This window comes from Microtus oregoni, unplaced genomic scaffold (genome assembly GCF_018167655.1).
Source record: "Microtus oregoni isolate MIOR12 unplaced genomic scaffold, Mior012 000034F_ref0000314, whole genome shotgun sequence".
Classification (NCBI taxonomy): domain Eukaryota; kingdom Metazoa; phylum Chordata; class Mammalia; order Rodentia; family Cricetidae; genus Microtus; species Microtus oregoni.
In genome coordinates this window covers 6,748,564-6,771,166 of record NW_024543093.1, presented here as the reverse complement: position 1 = coordinate 6,771,166, position 22,603 = coordinate 6,748,564, and the positions used below count along the sequence as shown (strand labels likewise).

At 50.6% G+C, this 22,603-nt stretch overlaps 1 protein-coding gene across 4 annotated transcripts in view; it reads left to right on the top strand.

The window, feature by feature from the left end:
- Window positions 1-236: 236 nt before the first annotated feature.
- The window catches only part of Asap2 (ArfGAP with SH3 domain, ankyrin repeat and PH domain 2), a 151,819-nt gene continuing 129,452 nt past the window's right edge, over window positions 237-22,603 (top strand). For all 4 annotated transcript variants that reach the window (XM_041630275.1, XM_041630273.1, XM_041630274.1 and 1 more), the window contains exon 1: window positions 237-658. In XM_041630275.1, the coding sequence (XP_041486209.1) occupies window positions 533-658 (126 nt within the window). In that variant the 5' untranslated portion in view covers window positions 237-532. The remainder of the gene's footprint in view (window positions 659-22,603) is intronic.

Below are 22,603 nucleotides of genomic sequence, written 5' to 3'. Positions count from 1 at the left end.
GAGTGGGGCACGCCCTCGAACCCCTGCACACCCGGGCGACAGACACAATGCGGCGGCCTGCAGCGACTGGCGGGCCCCGAGCGCGCACCTCCCTCCTTCCTGCGGCCTCAGCTTCCCGGCGGCGCGGTGGCGGCGAGAGCGCCGATTGGTGGCCGGGCCTGCGCCCCGCCCCTACCCGCGCCCCGCCGGCCACCGCCCCCTGGCCGGGACCCGCCCCTCTCCGCGGGAGGCGTCGCGGCCCGCGGCTGGGTGGCGGGCAGTTCCCGCCAGCTGTGCGCGCCCGCGTCTGGGCTCGCTCGGAGAGGACGCGGCGGCGGCTGCGGCGGCGGATCCCGGAGCACAGCGGGCAGAGCTGCGGGCTGCGCGCGCCCCTGCTCCCGCTGCGCGTCCCGCGGTGGCTCCCGCGCCCTGCGGCGGCTCCAGCGCCCCGCGCTCCCCTTTGTCCGCCGCCCGGAGCGGCGGCGGCGGCGGGGTCGGAGCCCGCACCCTGGGCGACTGAGGCGGCCGTGGTCCGCTCCCGCGCGCCGCGGCGATGCCGGACCAGATCTCCGTGTCGGAATTCGTGGCCGAGACCCATGAGGACTACAAGGCGCCCACGGCCTCCAGCTTCACCACGCGCACGGCCCAGTGCCGGAACACCGTGGCGGCCATCGAGGAGGTGAGCGGCAGCCTCGGCGGCGCGGGGCGGGCGGCTCGGGCCGCAGGGATCGCGCTGCGCCCTGGGAACCCACAGTGGTCTGCGCTTGCTGCCTGATGCACAGTGCCCGCCGCCCGCGCCCACACCGAGAAAAGTTTCTGGTCCCCCAGAGCCGGTAGTGGCCGGGCCAGCAGTGCCCGACACAGAAGCCCTTTGTTCCCAGAGAGGTGGCTCTGGAGAGAGGCTGTTGGGCCACCTTGGGCCTTTTTGGGGGAACCCTCCCGTCTGCTCTCGTTTCCCTCGCAGGGTTTCAGGTCTTTTGCTCTACACCTCGGCAAGGTCAACTTCGACCGCAGAGTCCGCGGCGGCGTCTGCGAGCCGGGTACCCCTGCGCGCGCTGCTGCCACGGGTGTTGGGTCCTCTCTTGTGGACCTCTCCAACTTGTTCCAGAAGTGGCCCGGCGGGGGCAGCTGTGCTCCCTGAGCCAGCAGCGGAGCAGGTCCAGGGGACCCCGAAGCTGCTCAGGCAGGGGTGCCATCCCAGCCCGGGAGGCCTGGCAGCTCCCACTGCGTGCTGCAGAGCAGAGCCGCCGGGAAGGTGGACAGCCGCCGCATAGAGGTCCGAAAGGCCCTGGTGGCCGCTCCTGTGCTACCTGTGTGGTGCCTATTGGCACCATGGTCATCTCTCTTGTCCTTAACCTGGAAAAGGCCTGATTTTAGTAAGGGCTGTCAAGGTGCAGAGTCATTGTATCGAACTGCTAAGCAGCGAGCTCTCCAGATCCCGGGGAAGAGGAATCTTGTGAGAGTCAAGCAGCTCGGATTGAAAATTAGAAGGCTTGGAAGGGTCTGTGTGAGTCCCTGGGCCAGGACTGGCTGTGTGACTTGGGACAGCCACACTTCTATCATTTTCTTCATCTTCCAAACCGAATTCAGAGTCTCATCCTTTCGGCTTCCTAGGTTTTGTGCGCTCAGCGGGGCTCACAATAGGTAACTGGCGTACAAGACACATGTGTGGCAGTAGCGAACCGATGACTACATTTCTTCTGGCCAGAATTTTAAGATTGGGGTAATACCCATGCCAGCGATGGGGGCGGGGAAAGGGTTGGTCTTTCGAGAGCTTTAAATTAAGCAATGTCATTAAATCCTTTCCCGGTGTCTGAACGCTGCTTCTGCTATTAAGAATCGCTTGAAAAAAAATAATCTAGACTGTTCAGCGTAAAATATTTTTCTTTGGAGAGATACACAGTCACGACTAGACTCAATGGAAAATACTAGATTAAGCATCCTGGTGCAGCCTCCTCTTTCTCTTCTCTCCCATCTTCCAAAAGATCCTCTTGTAAATCTTCTGTAGTGAGTTCAGTCATGTACAGATTGCTTTCTTCTGCCTCTGCCAGCACGGCTTAAACACGGCCCTTTAGCTGAGGCATGGGGAGTCATGTCTCCGTCCCCCCCCACCCCGTAAATGCCATTCTTTAGGAAAATGCGTCATTCATTCTTATGGAAGGGATTGCATTTTAAATGCTTGAAAGAGAGCTTGTGTTTATAAAGTTGGGGTGCTTTCCTCCCTGCAGCGTGTCAGCTAAATATTATTAACACTGGCAGATGTTGGGGAGCCAGGCAAAAGGAGTTGCGATTAAGTTGGCATACCCTGCCTCTGATTAATTTTGGTTTGCAGTGGATGAATCCAAAGCTGCTTTTGCACGCAATGCAGGAGATTACCCAAGAGCTCAGTTACTGAGTAGATTGGAGAGAGACTGGATTTGGTCATTTTGTTAAATTGCAGGCTTGCTTCCTGTGTCTCCCAAGCAGAGAATGGGTCCAGGTTGCGAATAGGGAAGAATTAAGACCATTTCAGGCTTATCTCCTTTTTAAGCAAACCCAGTACCCACTCTAGGGTAATATAGTGTGTATGAACTTGGAGTTGGAGGTAAAGCTGAAAGGGCTCAGCCTGGATTGCTTCAAATAATGCTCTTCCCACTCCTCGATTAGCTAATGTTCACTTCCATTACACACAATTGTTCTGTGTCTAATGTAGTAACACACGATACTCACAATACTTGGATTTCAAGCAGATACCTTTTTTATGCTGGGATCAGGCATGAGCGTGGGTTTTGTGATGCACATGAAGTTACACATTTCACAGAAATAAGATTGAAAAAATTTATCAGCCTGTTGGTTTCCCATGGAGGCTGTGTCTGGTCATAGTTGGTTTCTGATGGAAACAGGCTTTCTGGGCTGGCACACCCGGACCAGCAGTTAGCTATTGCCTGGCCTTGCTTCATATGGCATTCCTGCTGTGCTGACTCTCTAGCCCTGGTTGGTAGATGAGGAACTTGAGGCTAGGAGAGGATGACTTTGAACTTGGCTCCCCCGTGCTGCTTTCACCAACTACATGGCTTCTTATCTTATGCTTAATGGTGTGTTCTCTAAGTGGTCCCTTTGCCAGACTAGCCACCTTCAGGTCAGGTTCCGTCACTTTTCTGTTGTGTGAATTGGGAGGAACACCCTTCCCCCAGACCCCTTTCTTTTCCCATTTTCCAGCCTGAATCATCATATCTGTGAACTTCTGAAGACTGGTGAAGTTATGTGGTACAGCATCCCACAGACAACTGACTTACTACTTGCTAACTGGTTCACCAGATTTCACTGCAGTTAATGTTTGACCTGGCGGGAGAATGGGGCAAGGAGGAAAGGAAATGGATGAATGGCTGAAGGCCTAAAAGTAACTGGAAAATGTTGTCTGCCTCTGTCTCTCTCTCTTGTGTATGGCTGCAGGTGCACTGGATGGTTTGTGTGCTGATTGAGGCCAGAGGTTGACGCTGGATGTATTCCTCAGTCAATTCTCCCTCATCTTTCCCTGCTCCGCCTCCGGGAGTGGGGCGCGGTGGGGTATCACTACTGTCCTGATCTTTTACCTGGATCCTGGGGATCGACTCAGGTTCTCAGGTTCAGAAGCTTGTGTGGCAAGTACTGTACCCCGTAATCTGTCTTCCCAGCCCCCATTTATTCTCTCGATCTAACAAGTGTATTTGTTGTCTTCATAGCCAGGAGAGTGTGGCTGGTTTTAAACTTTCCCCTTGGTGATGATTTTCTCCGGGTTTCGCATTATTTTGCACAGTTTTAGCAGACTTTGCGGAGTGAGGAGTCGCGACTGGCATAAGCTTTGTGCTTTTGGAGATGAGGGAGGAAACAAGTAGCTGTGGCATCAGTCTGAAAGCTGAGCTGCCCCTTTCCAGCTCTTTGTGTTTCTTAGTTTCTTTAAGCCCCTGGTTACTTGAGAATACTCCCAAAACAGAGAAAAAATGTGTCCATTTTTGGGATGTCCGTGTGGACAGCGAGGCGTGCCTTCATTGCTCCATCCATTCTGCCTTGATGCAGTTTTAAAAATAAATTTGATATTGACTCTTAAGTATTAAAATTTAATCTATTTCCTTCCAGGCCTTGATTCTCACTCTGTTGTCTTTGGTTACCTTGGAAACCTCTTTGCTGTTCTCACTGAAAAGGGAGAATGAACATCTGGACTGTGTAGACTCCCAGGGGGCCTGCTCTTCATGGGCCAGGCTCCGCCCCGCAGTTCCAATGGGAACTGGCCTTGCTTTTGATTCTGAGCTGTGACCTGTTTGTAAACCAGCTCCTTCAAGATCCCAGGCTAGCAGATTTTGGTTCCACGGTCAGAAGGATACCATTTCTTTCCCAGGACATTTGTGATCTCGGGAGGAAACCTCTCTAGGCCAACAGGCCACCGTGCCATGCTGCTCTGAGATCTCCGTGGATGTATCTGGATCATGTCGAATCAGTTAGAATGGACCTGGTTTCCCCCTCCAGCTGAATTTAATTTCTCTTTTATGATTAGTAGTAGAAGCGCTGCTGGTGCTCCTCCTTGTGGGTCCTAGCTCTTGCTGCTGTTCATTTGGGATCTATGGAATCCTGCTGAAAGGATTAGAAATCCGTCCTCTTTGAGAAAACTTGTGGTCCAATGGGAGAAACGTCCTCCAGGCAGATCAGTGCACTCGGACGACAGGCCATGTCTACAAGAATGTCCAGGGTGACTGATGTAAAGCCCAAGACTGGTACTGCTTGTGAGGTGTGGTCAGGGCTGTGGGGTGGAGAGGGCCTTGAAGGGTGGTGTGTCTCAAGTGGCTCCAAGGTGGTTTAATCCAGTCTTCCATATCTGTGCCCTTACCTTTGGCAAATATTTACCCACTCCTGAGCTGGCGATCAAGATCAACTAGGCCTTTGGTGGGATTTTCCTATCCATCCAGTCTGCTTAGGCCAAGAATTTGTCGATGCCTTTTATGGTAGGGCACACATATTCTGCACTGTTGGCCCAAGAATGAAGTCAGCTCCTTGGTCACATTAGTCTATCTCCGATGCCTAGTAGGCACATGGGTTAACCGTGACTGCCAAATGATGCTGAGTTAGAACTTCGTTCTACATACTTGTGGAAAGTTCCCTTGGCGAGTGTGGTTTTAGGCCCTTGGAACTCCAAAGTGTTTCACCAGGCAGTGTGAGTGTGGTGTGGAACTTGCAGAGAGCTTCGCGGTCCCCCCCCCCCCCCCCCCCCCCCCAGGGCTGTGGAATGAGAATCTGCATTTTAACAACGCTCCCAGGAACAGTGTGCATTGCAGCAGGTTTGAAAGTGAGTCCTGGCCAGGTTTCAGAGTTGCCCAGTGGGGGAGAGGGGTCTTGTGGACTGGAAGAACCTGGTCCCACTCTCCAGAATTCTCATCTCATCTGATTTAGGCAAGGCCTGGAACCTCCACATTCTTAACAGGTTCCTTCCTGGAGACAATCACTGATTGACCCAGGTAACGATAAGTCAAGGTTATCCATAAGGCGGTGTAGAGAGTGGTTTTGGAGGTGGGAGGAAGCTGAAATAAAGGCAGAGGTGACCTTTGAGCAGTCTGGGACACAGAGGCCTGCTTGAGAGATCTGTGCTTAGAAGAGCCCAGGAAAAGACCTGGAGACCTGAGTATTAGGGGTAGACAGGCCTGTGGTCAGAGGCAAGGGAGGGAGAGGAGGGGCCAGTGCTCACAGGGCTTTGCCTTGGGGAGGGAATTTGCATTTTTGATGTGGTGTGCTGTGGTTTGGTTTGGGGCTCACACTATCATGACCTGATTTCCTCTTTAGAATTTATGTTATTTATTTGTGTGTGTATGTGCCATGCATGTCCAGGTACCCTCAGGGAACCCTTGGAGCTGTGGTTACAGCAGCTTTGAACTATCTGTTCGTTGTAAGCGCTCTCAACTGCTGAGCGGCTTCTCCAGACACTCATTTACATTTTAAAGGTTTACATTTTTATGGTTGTCCCTAGGCTTAGGAGAAAAGAGGGAAGACGAGTGAGAGGACCGAGAGGACAGAAGTGTGAGGGGTTAGGAGTTTGTTGCAGTCCTTCCAGTGATGAGTGGTGGCAGAGTCAAGGCCAAGTGTCCTTTGAACTGGGAGAATCTGCTGGCAGATGCTTACTGTGTGTGTGGCCGCTGTGGTGCGAATGTCACACAGCTCATGCCCCAACACTGGAAGAAGGGCTTCCATCAACCCCAAGGTGACGCTGGCACTGGCCATCAAGGCTTAGTGGCAGTGGCCAGGCCTGCATTGCAGCATGGCTGGTTCCAGGACTTGTGTTGGGACCCGTCTTACTGCGGAAACTAAGCAGGGTGTGGAGGGGGCTAAAGGGAGCCTTGCCATTGCTGTGTTTCTGGGCAGACGTTAGCAGGTGTTACTTGTTCGTTGGCACGCTCTCCCGTTTCTAGGTCTTTCCACTGAAATGAGCTGGGCTCATTCAGACGTGATGCCCTAATGTGACCCCGTGACCAGGATTTCGAAGTAGGTGGCTCGCTGGGGCCTCTCCACCTGCTTCTCTGCTTTTGCAGTTTTAGTGGGTGTGATACCGTGGGATAAAGGGACTGCCGGTTGGAACTAGAATGCCGATACTGTGTTCTTATGATGGCGATTATTCTTCCAGAGGAATCTGGTTGAGTTTATTTGTCCATAAATGTATTTAGGTGCCCGGTAAATAGTGTCACTGCCAGATACCAGGACTGTGCAAAGGGACAGGCCTGTAGTGAACTGACCTTCGGGTCGTGTGTGAAGCTTCATTTTAGCTTCGCATTTTCCCCCTTTTGTGCCATGGAGCCCTTTGGCAGTGTGCCTCTTTGAAGATACTCCCTGTTCCTCTTGTCCTTTCTGTAGTCTTACTGCTTACTGTGTAGCCCAGGCTAGCCCTCATGCTCCCTCTCAGCCTTTGAGTGCTGGCAGTATTACAGGTACCCTGCAGAAAATGGTGAGCGCACACAATAGGAACTTAAGGTTTCAAAGGAAGCACCAGTTATACTGAATTTCAGTTTGTAAAACACTTGGAAAATTTGATATGACATACTAGTATGTGGCTTTTGTTGTTAATAATGTGAAGATTTATTATTGGGTCTAATAAGTACCTGCACTGTGGCGTACTACAAGTGTAAATAATACCGTGTGGCGTTGCTAATGATTCTAATGTGGTGTTGTGGCACCTTCCATTGGAGTCCCAAGTGACACTTACACTAACTGGGATGTGTGGCTTTCGTTCACTCCTGAAGAACGGCTGAATTTCAGTTAGATGCAAATGATGTATACACAGGGACCTTTTTTTTCCCTCTCTTCCAAGTGTATGGATTCCTTGAATTCAGACAGAAGGTTCCAAGCTTGATGGTCTGATGTCTTTGGCTTTGGTGGTTGACTTCTTTGCAAACGCTGTAAACCAGACCGTGGAACTATTGTCAGTGTCATGGTTCTGGAAATCTAGCTGAGAAGAGTTGCCCTCTAAGCCAGTGTTATAGAGTTCCAGGGCAGTCGGGGGTGGGGGGCGGAGGGAGGTGTGTGGAGAGGACTACCTAACTTTGATGTCACCAGGATTCCCCATGCTGCTCCACAGGTGAGGCCTTGGGCAGTTTCCCTGGCGTTATAGCATGCTTCTGAGTTCGGCAGGCCTACAGTTGTACCGTATGAGTCCATCAGTTAGGACCAGGACCTCTGCAGGCCAGCTCTTCTGCTTGTCCTGTTCTTGTTTGTCTAACATGTTATGTGCTGACCTTGATGTAGGACAAGCTCCGGTGGGAAATGATGGCAGATTCCCAGGTACCTTCCACCCAGCGGGGTCAGGGAGTCCTGATGGACTGTGTTGCAGGGTGAGGTTATTGTGTGAGCTAACTGCTGTAGCAGAGCGTGCTGGATGCTGGGACTCCCCTCCCTGTCTTCCTGTATTTTGGGGGCATTTTATTGAGTATCAGACATGCTTGGCTGTAACTCGGCTGTTACTGAAGATTAACCACACCTCACTGACTTCGCAGAGCTGGCCTGACTTGGAGCCAGGATTCAGACCAAGATTTTCTTTTTCTTCCATGGACATATGTGTTCCTGTGTGTGTGTGTATGTGTGTGTGTGTGTGTGTGTGTAGGCTTAGGTTGATATCAGGGGTCTCCTGATCTTGTTCTGCCTTAGCCATTGAAGCAGGGTATTTCAATTGAACCTAGAGCTCACAGATACTGATGCTTGCCCCAGGATCCCCTGTTTTTACCTTCCAAACCATGAATTCAGGCCGGCCACCGTGTCCACTCAACAGTGATGTGGGTTCTGGGATCTGAACGCTGGTCCTCATCTTTGTGCAACTAGTGCTTTATCCACTGGGCTGTTTTCCCAGGCCTCAGATGGAACATTTTGACATCACGGTTTGCTGTTTCTGTAGCCATCTGTTCTGTAGAGCTGGTGCCTATGGAAACCCTTTGCATTAATGCCTTTGGGTCAGCGTGGCTTCTCTTGTTGCTGGTTTTTGTGAGTCAGCTCTGTTGCTCTCCTTGAGTGGGAACTTCTGGTAGATCCCTGGGCTGATCTCTGAGGTAGATCCTCCCTTCCTCTTTCCTCTCCTGCCTAGCCCAGCCCTGCAGAGAGGTGGCCAGCTATTGCTCACACTCTGGCAGGAGGCTGCCCTGTCTAGGGTGTTATTAATGATGTCATCTTTCTACTGGTTGCTAGTGACGACTTTGTCAGTAGCATCAGGTGGTTGATGAAGACAGCGCCTTCAAATGACAGGTTCCTGTGCCTTAGAATTTTTATCACACCGGCAGGCTCTTGGGGCCTCTCTCCCTAGTTTCCTGGAAGAAACCTAATTCTTTTAAACAACAGTGACAATAACCAATATTTCTATGGGCTTTTAGTTCTATGTTAAAAAAATGTGTCTATGTTGATTGGTTCCCAAATACCCAATGGTCAGTCCTGAAAACATACATATGTACAACGTTATACAGACTGAGCAGGTTGTGTTTATGTATTTAGAAATACACACACATACACAATGAAAAAAGAGGCCATGGATTTGAGAGAGAGCAAGAAGAGGATGTATGTGTGGGTTTGGATGTGATGGCATGTGCCGTCATCATTCCTGGTTCATAGGGTGCTAGGACCAAACCCTGGACCTCTTACATGCCAGGCAAGCACTCTGCCACCTGAACTTCCTCCCTAGTCGCCTTCACTGCCACTAAGTGAGTTGTTAAAAGGATACACCTGGCCCCTAGGGCTGTGGGTTCCAGAAAGCCATCTGGATTGTGTCTTTAAAAGGACCTCACAGTGAACAGACTCAGGGTGTGTTTTCAGGCCAGCAGATCTGTGTTTGGTGAGGTGACCCTGAAGGATGTCTCAGGGATGTGTACAGGTCCAGGCAGACCCTGGTAGAGGGGATGTAACAGCGGAGGGCCGGGCGAGAGCTCTCTTAACTTCTGGTCCAGTGAGCTTCTTCTCTCCTACTTTTTTTTCTTTTTTCTTTTGTGGTTTTTCGAGACAGGGTTTCTTTGTAGCTTTGGAGCCTGTCCTGGAACTAGCTCTTATACACCAGACTGGCCTCGAATTCACAGAGATCCGGCCTGCCTCTGCCTCCCCGAGTGCTGGGATTAAAGGCATGCGCCACCACCGCCCAGCCTTCTCTCCAACCTTTATCTTTCATGTGGATATTTAGATTTGTACTTTTTTTATATTTATTTATTTATTATGTATACAATATTCTGTCTGTGTGTATGTTTGCAGGCCAGAAGAGGTCACCAGACCTCACTACAGATGGTTGTGAGCCACCATGTGGTTGCCGGGAATTGAACTCAGGACCTTTGGAAGAGCAGGCAGTGCTCTTAACCACTGAGCCATCTCTCCAGCCCTAGATTTGTACTTTTTGAGAAGTTGGAAGTCAAAATGAGCTTGACCTCTTCCACTCCTCCCTTGAAAGATTCCCTCCCCAAAGACCTCTGTAGTCAGCATGGCCGTTGCCACCTGATCTGGAATTCTGTTGGGTTCACTGCTGGCTGAAATCTGGGACAAATGGGACCAGCTTGTCTGGGGTTTTTGTTTCCCCCACCTATGGACCACATATCTTGATCTCTTGATTCTGCCTTGTTCTTTCATCTCTCTGGCAAAAGGCAGGCTGTGTTAATGATCGCAGAGTTTAGTGCTTAATGTGGGCTACTGAACATCACATAAGTGCTGGCTTTCTTTCATGGACTTATTTATTTGCTCACTCACTGTGAATATGTGTGAGCCTGAGAGTAAGTGTGCAGCGCATGCTTGCAGGAGCACAAGGAGGTCAGAATAGGTTTCAGGCTCCTGGGGTGGGGGTTACAGTGGTTATGAGCCCCCCATGTGGGTCCCTGGAACTAAGATCTGCAACTGCTTTGACTTTCGACTCATCTGTTCAGGCTCCTGGCGTTCTTGTATGGAGGTTTTAGATGGAGGAGGAGTGGCCTACTCATCCTTGGGAGATACACTGCCTCAAACAGCATTGGTTCTCACGTTTGCCCATTGTGTTGGTGGTTTGTGGCGGGACTAGATCGGTAGCCAGGGAGTTAGGAGGGCTGGGTTCCAGTTCTGACTGGGCCTCTGTGTCACTGTGACTTTGAATTTCCTGTTCTCCTGTTCCTTTACCCTGGGCACCCCCTGATCTGCTTTTGGTCTCCGTGGATTTTACCGTGGACATCTCATAATATGGAATCGAACATCATGCGGCCTTCTGTGCTGTCTTCTTTCGCATGACTAATGTTTTCAGGGTTTATTCGTGCTGTGGTATGAATCTGCACTTTGCCCCTTGTAATGGCTGAATCTCATTGTGTGTTGCAACACACTTGGTTTGCCCGTCAGTTGGTGGATATTTGGATTATTAATGCGTTTTTGGCTATTATGAGTGATTCACTGGATGTTTTTTGTAAGTCCTTCTGTAGACGTATTATATTCTCATGGAGCTGCATTGCTAAGTCACAGGGTGACTCGGTATTGAAGTTTTTGAGTAAAAAGGAATTGCTAGACTTTAAAATGGCTACATCCCGCCGTATTCCCTCCAGCCATGTGTAAGTTTCCAGTTTCCCCACATCCTTGTCAATGCTAATTGTGCGGAGCTGTGTCTTACTATGAGTTTGATTTGCATTTCTTTGATGGATGGATGGGGATGTCGAGCCATGTTTCGTGTGCCTGTGGTTGTTCGTATATATTGTTTTTGGAGGACTCACTTCTCAAGTCCTTTGCCCATTTTTGTCTTACTTTGTTTTTAAACTTGTCTATTCATTAATGAGTCGTACGCACACACATCATATATTCTGGAAGCTGAACAGTAGTTGCGTGCACCCTGCAAACGCTCCCATTTTGGATTGTCATTTTATTCCCTTCATGGTATCCTTGGAAACAAAGCATTAAAAGTTTTATTTAAATGTTTTTGTTTATATGTGTGTGTATGTGCATGTATGAGAGTGCCGTGCCCAGGGTTCAGGAGGGGGCATCAGATACCCTGGAGCTGGAGTGCCAGGCAGTTGTGAGCTTCCTCATATGGGTCTCTGGGAGCCAAACTCAGGTCCGCTATGAGAGCTGGACACACCAGGCCCCGGTTAATTTCTCGTCAACCTCACATATCATAGGGCTGTCAGGGAAGAAAATGCCTGCATCAGAACTGCCTGTTGCAAAGTCTGTGGGCCATCTCCTTCATTAGTGAGTGATGGGGGAGGACCCAATCCCCTGCATCAGCGTCGTCCCTGGGTGGGCGGGTAGTCCTGGGCTGTGTAAGAAAGCAGCCTGAGGGAGCCATGAAGAGCAAGCCGGTGAGCTGTGCTTTCCTCATAGCCTCCGCGTCAGTTCCAGACCCCAGTTTCCTGCCATGGCTTTCATTGGAGATGGGCTGTGAGCTGAACGATTAAATAAGCCCTTTCCTCCCCAAGTCCCTTTTGATCATGGTGTTTATCGCAGTGATAGAAAGAGCTAACTAGGACATACTCTAAACTTGCTGAGCCATCTCTCCACCTCTGCAACATCAGTGTTTAAAAGTCTGATGAACGTCTGTGGACTCTTTACTGAATCATCGACTTAGACATATTTTTAAAGCTCCTTATTTATTAATTGTGTGTGCACATGCGCACCATGGCGCATAGTCCATGCGTATGTGTACAGGTTATAGAACAACTTTACGAAGTCTGTTCTTGTGCTGGGTGTGGTGGTGCACACCTTTGATCCCAGCACGTGGGACGCAGAGGCAGGTGGGTCTCTGTGAGTTCGAGGCTAGCCTGGTCTACAGCGTGAGTTCTAGGACAGTCGGAGCTACATAGAAAAGACCTTTTCCAAAATAAGTCTGTTCCCATGTTTAAATACATGGGCCCTGGGGACTGGACACGCTCAGGCTTGATCGCAGGTTCTTTACTGACGGAGCCGTCTCTTCTGCCCTGACTTGGGTATTAATGTAACTGTTTTTATGCATAGCTGAAATTGTTTCTATTTAATTGAATTCATCTTCCTTCTCATTTGGGTTTTCTGTGGGCTGGGAAACTGGGAAGACATACTAGCCTAGACTTTGGTGGCAAAGGAACATAGTAGGGGATGCCTTTGCTCTGTTTTATAGGGTTACGATGCTCACCTCATTGGGCCATGGTGCTTGCGAGTCACTTGGGAGTTCTGGTTCAGTGGGAGCCAGGGCCGGATGCTCCCCATGTCCCCCGTTGTTCACACGTCTGCCCTGTAGCAGCCTCTTTTCAGAACCATCTCCTTGGCTCGTTCTCTCAGGGCAGCTGCTTTTTCTCCCTGAAGGTCAGGGTGGATGGTCCTTGTCTCACAGTCTGCTCTCCGGTGTGTTGCAGTTTGGAAATGAATGATGTTTGTGTACTACCATAGTCGTATGAATGATATCGTTTACTACAGCAGCTGAGAGGTTGTAGGAACCTGTAGCTCTTGTTTGCCTCGGCCAAAGCTTGCCAGGGCACCAGCTTGCCATTTGGAAGATCTGAAAGGTTCTGCTGGATTTGTTTGCTAGGGCGAGAACAAGCCTCAGGAAAGCCCTGGAAGCCAGCCCTGTCCCCCTTTTCTGTCCCTTCTCCGATCCCCCTCTTTCCTTTGGGGACCGGGATGCTTAGGCCACAGTGTCTGAAGCCTGGGTTTGTCTCCCCTTGTCTTTCTCCTTGTGTGTTTCTAGACCCTCTGGGCCCATGATTTCTCCTTCCAAGAAACTGGTCTTACCATATGTGACTTTTGGGATTTCAGGCAGCAGACCCCTGCCTCTCCCTGTTCACTGAGCTGTGACACTGAACACTGGCTTCCGTTCCCACCACGTCACCTCCTCAGCCTTCCAGAGCCGGGGCGTATTGCTCTCTATCTTTTCAAATAATTTATTATCTCCGGTAGCCACATTGAAGCTTGATTTTTTTCAGAGCGCATGATTTCTTGCCGGTCGAAGCAAAGTAGGAGAGGCTTGATTGATCCTAGGACAAGATGGCTTTAGCTGTTGTTAATGCGAAATCCCTGAAGGGCCCCTGTTTCATTTGCTCTTTTAATTTATGAGCCTTCTTGGATCCTTCACGCATCTATATACTAGCCAGAGAGGCCCCAGCCTGTCTCATTCTGGGCTCTGTTTCTGCCTCAGATGCAGCCTGAGCTGCTGTACTCGCTATGTAGCTGACACATGGCTGGATTTTGAACTGAATTATGGAGTAGCGGCAGCAGCAGATGAATGAGTATTTCAGACATTTGCTGTTTTTCCAAAGGAAAATGTACTCTGAGCTGAAGGAAGCCGTCAGCCACAGGGTGTGCGTGCAGGAGAGCTGGGGGCGAGTGAGAAAGACACAGTGATTGGGGAGCGGCAGAGCTTTGTGTGTTCTGCCGCAAAGGCCAGTGAGAAGAAGTGAGAGTTAGACCAGAACAGACTAGGCAAGACTAGGAGGGTCCCACGAAGCCGCAGCTGCAGCTCCTGGTGTGTAGATTGTCACCAAGATGAGCTGAAGTTAGAGACTGGCTATGACACTGTGGGACAGCAAGCCCTGGTGTTGGTCCCCAATACCTCGAAGCTCCCCAAACTAAAACAACAACAGAAAGCAAGCCCAAATCAGGGAAACTCTGATTCTGTGGGCTGAGCCCCATGCCATCCCTCAAGGAATGTAGCCGTGAAAATAGATCATAAATTTTGCCGTGTAATTTATGGGCTCACGTTCACTGAGAAAATTAGTTTCTGTGTACAGCTCCTTCCTGTGGTGTTGGCTCTCAGAAGGCTTGCAAGGTTTCCTTGAGGGTGGCGTCTGGTCAGTGGCAGAAAAATACAGACATGGGTTCCTGTGATGTGTCCACAGGCCGGTGGGTGTTTGTGTCCGCTATGGCGAGAGGGAAACTCATCCTGTGAGGGGGTGTGCCCATGTGTGCCTCTAGCTCCCTCCTCATGCCCCAGGGTGAAGACTGAGCCCACACAGTTGAATAGGGTGCCCAGCATGCGGTCGTGTGTTGAGGCCCAGCCAAGTCCCCTTTGACAGGCTTGTTGTAGTTGTCCTAATCAAGGTGGTCATGGCATATTTTTGAAACAATTAGAGAATCAGGGAAGTATTTCAAGCATTGTTGTCGAGTCTCTGCTCCCTATCGTATTTCAATGAATACCTGATTTCTCCACTGCAGGCTATTGATCCTCTTCCCTGTAACTTCCTTAATCCTACCACACACCAGAACCATTTTCTTCTCTTACTTCTTTTGTGCTGGCTTTTGAGACTGTGTTGTCCTGGCTGTCCTGGAACTCTCTGTCGACTAGGTTGGCCTCAAACTCACAGAGATCCTTCTGCCTCTGCGTCCCGTCCTGAGTGCTGGGATTAAAGGCGTGCACCACCACTGCCTGGCTCTTCTTTGAATTCTTAAGGTGTTTTCCCTTTGATGTAGTTGGGTGGCTTTTTTGTTCATCCATTCGTCTGTCTGTCTGTCTGTCTGTCTGTCTGTCTGTCTGTCTGTTGTTATCCACACACAGTTCCATCATGGAGATTGACTTAAAATGTGTACACTCAGAATGACAAGGTTCTGTGAGGTGTGTGTGCCCCTTGGAGCTGGAGAATGGGGTCCTGGCTTCTCTCCCTTGTAGCATGGGAATCTCAGAGGAGGTTAGCTTGAGTTGAGGTCTCATGCAAGTGGAGTTTGGACACTTGGGTTTAGCTAACTCCATCCTGCAGCTTGTTTTTTTTTTTTTTTTGTTTGTGTTTTTTTTTTGGTTTTTCGAGACAGGGTTTCTCTGTGGCTTTGGAGCCTGTCCTGGAACTCGCTCTGTAGACCAGGCTGGTCTCGAACTCACAGAGATCCGCCTGCCTCTGCCTCCCGAGTGCTGGGATTAAAGGCGTGCGCCACCATCGCCCGGCTGCAGCTTGTTTTTGTATGTACTTGTAGTTGTCCCTGGGACTCATGGACCCCTGTTTAAATATTTGCCTGTGGCAGTGGCTAGGTGTTTAGCCGCCGGTGGAGGCAGCCATTTCTACCCTTGCAAATTTATGCTCAGTGAAGGCTAGCCCTTCTGCCCTCTGCCTCTTTAGTTCCGGTTTTCCCTCTGACGATAACTGAGCCTGATGACAAGTGGGTCAGAGCTGGGATGTGGAGGGAGGGATGGGCTTGACCCTTGGAAACGCATCCCGGATTTTGTGGGACTGAGGGTGGAGAGGAGGAGAAAGGCCAGAGGCAGGGAGTCTTGTATGAGGATTAGCCATTCTAAGGTGGTGATGGGCCTCTGAGTTAAAGCGCTGGGAGGGTCAGGGAAGGAATATGTCAGAGGGACTGCCTGCTCACTGTCAGCCCTATCGCATAGTTGGGAAGTTGTGGGCTTGTGGTTGGTTTTTTCAGGTCTTCATTTCTTCCTGCACTGCAGCTTTGTACAGGCCGGAGACGCCCAGAGTCCCTGCCTTCCCGGGCCTCCTAGGATGGAGGAAGGAGAAGCAGTGGTCTACCAGAGAAAGAGGATGGGGGGAGGAGGAAGCATCCTTCAGGGGTAAGGCCCTGAAGGAGGACTTGCTTTGCTCCCGTGTACCCTGACATATGTCTTTCTTACCCTGTTGCACATGAGAGGGGCTGAGAGAGCTTGCGCCAGCTCAGGTAGCTTGCTGTCTATGTGGAGATTAGGATTTTTTGCTTGGAGTTTGTGTTTGTTACCATATTAACATACCATCTTGTCCTGCACTTGAGGGACCTGTTTAAAAGTCATTTATGTATACCTAGTTGATTTACAGAAGCCTATTGTAGAGCTGTGTACACTGCAGAGACTGGAGTTTTCTCATGAGCCTGCAGCAGGGGCCTCTCTGCCAGTTTCCCAAATACCATGTGCCTATTTCTTGACCAGAGACTCCTGGGCCATGACTTCCAATGCACCTTGCAGCCTGTGGAATCTGTATTTTGGCAAGTTCAGCCTCCTGCCACTGCCGTAGGGCTCTATTGAAAAGAGGGGCGGTGGTGGCGCATGCCTTTAATCCCAGCACTTGGGAGACAGGCCGGTCTCAGTGAGTTCAAGACCAGCCTGGTTTACCAAGCAAGTTCCAGGGCAGCCAGAACTGCTACACAAAGAAACCCCGTCTTGAAAAACCAAAGAGGGGAGGTGGAGTCTGTGGGCTGAGTGCTCACCCCTGCCAAATCTCATCTCTTGCTGCCACTTCTTCCTGTCCGGGCGCAGGGCTGTTTATGAGTAGGAGACTCAGGGAGCCAGTCATAGGGTGTCTGGGAAAATAACCCATCCAGGGAAAGTGCCAGCAGGCCGTATGGCCGGCTCAGACCATGCTCGGCACCACTGGTATGTGTGGGCTCTCCCAGCTCTCGCCAGGGAGAAGCACTACTTGGATGCTGAGGAGTGGTGGTAGAGGCACCATGAGGCAGCTCCTCTTTCCTGCAGTGTGCGGGGATCAGGGTGCCCCCTTATAGGCGCATGCTTAAGGGAACTGAGACATGGTCAGCTGAGCAGGAGGGGTGGGGTGGGGTGTTGATCAGCCAGCAGACTGGAGGAGTGGGGCTCTGACCCCTGGAGTGAGTGTGTATCCCTTCATCTGCCTCCAGCATCCCCAGCGTTCCTGTATCTGAGATGTTTGCACTGTTAGCCGCTTCCACACCCAGACCCTACATTTTTAGGGTTGTACCCGTCAGTCCCCAGCTGTAAGGGCAGACGTTGTGTGAGGAGTGCCACCAGCCTGCAGCGCTGCCCATGTGGCTAGCCCTGCGGTGTCCTCCTCCAGCACGGCGCCCACGGCGCTCATGCTGCTCTCTCGATGCTCCTGCGGCTCCCTCTTCCTGTGTTTGTTCTCAGTTCCTGAAACCAGCGGCAGAATCCTGACAGTGGGAGCCCATTTTTCTTTTCTTTTAAAAATAAGCTCCTTCTTTTACTCAGACTCTGTCATTTTCGAATCACTGTTTGGATAGAACAATCCTTTTGCAAGCATTGCAGCCAAGTGCATGCCCCCAATGGTGTTTAATGCTTCAGAAAGTAAGATACTGAGACAGAGTTGTCCCGTAGTCTGGAACCAGACCATACAGTGGGTCTTGTCCAGTGAGTGACCATATTGTTTTCCAGAACCACCCGAGTGTTTAAAAGTCCTCAGTAATGACTTTGTAGAGCTGGCGTGTGCTTGTGAGTGTACACATACACACATGTATGTACACACCTGTAATTACAAAGCTGTCTGGGAGGCGGATGCAGGAGGATTTCCATGAGTTTCAGGTCAGCCTATTCTACAGAGTAAATTCTGCCTCAAAATAGACAAATACAAACAAACTTAAACAAACAAAGAAAAACCCAGAAAGTGGAACACATCAATAACAGAAATCCCCCAAAGTGTCACTACTACCAAGTCAGTGTGTGGGCGCCCAGATTCTGCGCTTGTGCACATGTCTCCGCCGGTCTCTGAAATTTCATGTGCACTGTGTGCATTGCTTGCTGTAATACTGACTTAGAAATGCTGGAGAGAAGCCCCAATAGTGAGGAGAGTTAGTACTGCTCACTATTAATGCTGAGGTATTAGCTCTTCTGGGAAGAGGTGCAGCTGATTTGTAATTCCCGGACTGGAGGAGCAGCTCGGATGCGGCTATGAGCAGAGGGGTAATTATCATTTAAAGGCAATGGGGTGAATCTCCTAATGTGAGGAGTTAGGAACACTAATGCCGCCGTGTAACGGACCGTGCATGGTGTGTGTTTGATAAGGAGACATGCTTAGTCTTATAACCCCAAGGAAGTCCTAATCTCGAGTTGTTTGTCATGGGAACGGAGCGTCTCGAGAGATTCCCATCCTCCCTCAGCCTTAACAATATGCTCGTGTCAGCTGTCGAGGCTGGTATTCATTCTCATTTCAATGTGTATTTCTGTCTTTGCGGCCTGCCCACTCACTCAGTGTTATTCTTGAGAAGAGAAAGGGGTCTGGAAGGAGAGCTTAATGGTACCCAGTCTTTGAGGCTATTGCGATGCCTCTACCTCCACCCCAGTCTCTGTTGGCTGTGCTCTCATAGTTGGTCCCTGCCCTCTCTGAGGAGGGGGATTGGGTGGTTGATGAGGGAGGGAATTTACTTGGCCTTGGTAGCAGAAGGATTTGCATTGTGTTGGCCAGGGTGACAGCACCCATCCTATATGGAGGTAGATAATAGACGGAATGGTCTCTTCTCACCTGACTGTCATAGAGGTGAGAACCAGTGCTGGGAACACTGAACTTTTCAGACTCAGGTAGCAGCATGTGTGTGTGTGTGTATTTATGCATGCCCTGGGCTACTCAAATGCAAATTCTTTCTGTTGGTACTGAATATATGCAAATTTATACTGCTTAGTTGACAATGACATTAGGCAACATAACTGAAATTTTCAGCGTTTTCTACCTCAGCGTTCAGGTGTGTCGGGAGTCTTATTTCCTCTGGAACTTTCATGATCATAAGCTTAGAGTTGCTGGTGGAGACGCAGTGGCTGCCGAGTAGGGCCATCATCTGTCCTGAGTGCTGTTGAGCTCCCTTTGGAGGCCTCTGATGGTCTTCACAGGACATAGGAGCCCCCAGAGAAGAGGAGGGGTGAGCTGTTGAGAGCTGAAGGCAACACTGTGGGAGGAAAGTGATGTGTCCTGTCTCACCGTTGGTGCTCATTCAGACACAGAACCCAGCGTATTTGGAGACAGAAGACTAGGTCGTGGGTGAGGCAGCGTGTGCCAAAGGGTTCCATTCTTTCTTTGTGACTTCTAGGATGTAATCCGCTCTTGCTCTGGAGGTGGGCCACTGGGTCAAGACAGTACTCAGTGGTCTCCATAGGGCAAGCGTGGGCCCCACCTCTCCTGCTCATACTCCCTGAGCGCTCTGTTGTCTGAGCTCTGTATATCTAACCCCGCACTGAGCTGGGCATTAGGGGTGAAGAGCAGGTAGGAGATGTACACCTAGCCCAGTGGAACAAGCCGTGTGTGTGTAGAGGAGGGTGGAACAGTGTTGCTGGCAGAGAGGTGGCTGGGGTCCGGCAGGAGCCTGAAGCGACCTTGGGCCTGCAAGGGTGATAAGCGTGTTAGGTAGGCGTGAGTCACCTGCATATAAAACCACTGGAGGCCACATGGGGAGATCATGGGAAAGATGACAACAGGAGGTTAGAAAGATTCCTAGGAAGGGACAGGGTACCTAACTGTCCCCCAAGGGACAAGGCTGTGGCTTGGAGAGGAGACGAATTTGGTGGCAGCAGTGGGGAGGGGTCCTGGGTTTGCTCCAGAGAGTAACACAGGTGCTGGTTGAAGTTGAGCATTGTGATTCCTGCCGAAAGGATTGTGGTGTGTATCTCCTAGTCCTCCACTGACATCCAGTCTGTTCTCTCCATGCCCAAGGCCGTTGGCTAATGTGAATAGAGGCTAGCATTTCTGTGAGGTCACTTTCAGAATAAACAGACAGGCCACAGGGACAGTTGCTATGACAACAAGCATCCATCATAGCAACCTGTGGGAATGCACAGGGTCTGGCAGGAGATCCAAAGGACCCACGATGGGGACCTGCACAGACCATAGGCCAGCACCAACCCTGTTGGTGTGTTTGCCATATAGAGAGGCGTGTCAGAAACCCTGGGCTGAGCTCAGGGCCTGGGATGGAGTTGGAACCTGCCGAACGCTAGCCTACCTATCTCCCTAGAGGGCAAACCCACAGATGTGCCAAAGTGATTGGGAGACTGGCTCCTCGGGAAGGGGTGGAGGGAGCCCGGGAGCTGTGTTCCCACGTGCATCAGGACTTTGCTGCCACTAGGAGCGGAGATGCTAAATATAGTTCCTGCATCTTTTGGGCTACCTGCAGACACCCGCAATGAAAGGAAGGCTGCTGGGAAGAAGCCTGCCTTTCTAATCGCGAGGGCTCTGACAAGGGCACGGAGGACAGCAGCCGGCTATGTCCACCTGCAAAGCCAGGTGCAGTGTTCCTGTCTCACTGCAAGTGTTGGGTGGGGCCGTGGCGGTAAGAGGATGTCTTTGGCTTATTCCATGGTGGATGATGGGTCGGCTTGCTTTCTGGAAGCGTAGCCTCCCTCCCCCAAAACCTCTCCCCTCTTCTGGCGAGGAGAAGGCTGGTTTGTGGTTCTGAGTCGGTGACTTTCCTTGAGCCACTTCTTCCCTGTTCTTCCTGGTCCTGAATGTGCAGGAGTGGTTTCCTCTTCCCACTGGCAGAAAGGAAAGGAAGGAAAGAGAACATTGCTCATTTCTGTCTCCTGGTGAGGATCCCCTGCCAGACCAGGACTGTGTTTCTTCCAGGCCACAGGACAGTTACCTTCAGATTCACAGTGAGATTCCTGGCTCTGCCTTCTTCTTTGATCTTGGCTTAAGAGGCTGTGTCTAACAACCCCCCCCCCCCCCCCCCCCCCCCCCCCCCCCCGTCAGATCCTGGCTCCTGCCCAGCTCAGGCCACACTGTCTTTTTTTTGTTTTGTTTTAATTTATTTTTATTTATGTGCATTGGTGTTTTGCCATGGATGTTAGGTACCCCGGAACTGGAGTTACAGACAGTTGTGAGCTGCCATGTGGGTGCTGGGAATTGAATCTGGGTCTTCTGGAAAAAGAGTCAATGCTCCTATCTGCTGAGCCATCTCTCTATCTCCCCTAGGCCAGACTATCTCTATCCTAGCTTCCCCAAAGCAACGGGCCTGCCTAGTGTTTGCCTGTCTCCTGCGTCCACACCCATTCCCATGCTCATGCTGCTGGTTGGGCCATCTCTGCCTCCTCTTCCTGGCAGAGATGTGCCTTCCTTGCCACCCTGGAAGGTCAGGTGTGCCCTTCTCACAGTAGGTAAGGGATTTCCCCCTCCTCTCAACTCCGAGCCATCACTGCCCCTGACTCAGGACCCTCTGGAAGTGACCACTGTGCCCAGCAACCCGGGCCTCCTGTGGCGACTCCTAGTCTGTCAGTTATCCTGCTGCTTTAATTTTCCTTGACCCAGTCCCCTTCTCTCTTCCTACAGCCCGACTCACACCCCTGCCAGATTAATTATTCAGCAGCCTCTGTCTCCGCTGAAGTTAAGCACTTGACCTTTTTAGTAAGGACCTGAGTCTGGCCCCATCTCCTCTTAATCCCGCCTACCTTCTTTTCTCCTGATTATCCGAGCTACACCCTGAGCCTTACATTTTTATTTTTCTGTCTCCTTTACCCTATTAAATCATAAGCTTCATGGGGACAGGGACCTACAATCACGTCCTTGACACCCTGAATTGTGCTTGTGATATCACACATGCTTAAGAAAGGAAGGATGCTGAATGTTGAGGGCCAGCCTGGGTAACTGAAAGAGATCCTGGACCAGAAACCAACAAAAGACAAGAAAGTGTTTGTTAAATACATAAAATTAACCAGCAAATCCAGCGTGGGTGACCAGGGGTGGAACACCCTTCCCAGAGTTGTGGAGTTACTGGTTCTCTAAGAGCTTGCCATTTTACAAGTTGAATTTGATGAGTATAGACCCCTCAAATAGCAAGAGCCTGATTGAATAGATGGCTCAGTTTCACCCTGTGTGGGAGGAGTAATCTTGGTGTTGGAGAAGAAGGAGTTCCATGTTAAACACACTCCTAGCTGCAGGAGTGTTTCTAGATCCAGCCGAGATCAGCAGACAGAATCTTTGTGTGTCTCCAAATTGCTGCCCATTAGGGCAGGAAGTGCTGGCGGTCTGTGTCCTGCATTTCTTTTACTCAGCGGGACCAAGGCTGTTCCTTGTTAGGGAGATTGAGAGATAGGGCTTTGAAAGGGTCTGATTCATCCAGTCATTGTTGAGAGGGCTGGGCGGCTAACCCTGGCAGTAGCTTCCGATAGAGATCAACAGCTATAATGGAACCGGGGGGTACTAAGGAGGGCTTTGAGAGGCAGTGGAGGGCATCGAGCCCTGGGCTCCACCTGCGCTCCCACTCCTCGCTCCTGTCTTTCATATTGTCGTGGTAATTTACTTATCTACCAGCACAAAGACCTCAGTGCAGTTTACAGGCTTACAGTGGTGAGAGGCTTTTACTTGGCTCCTTGGTTCTTTGTCTCAGTCGTTGTTTAGTGTTTGTGGTTTGTTTTGTTTTTCCCAGAGATGACTTTTTATAGATTCCCTCAGATTTCACTCTGTAGTAACACTTGTAGAGTATGGTGCAGAGAAAGAGTACAAATGGCCCGTTTTCTACAGAGCACATGTTCTGCCTTAGTGTGGACAGCGATCAGAGTGTCCATCTATGTATCTTTCTCGAAGTCCTCTGGACCTGAGCT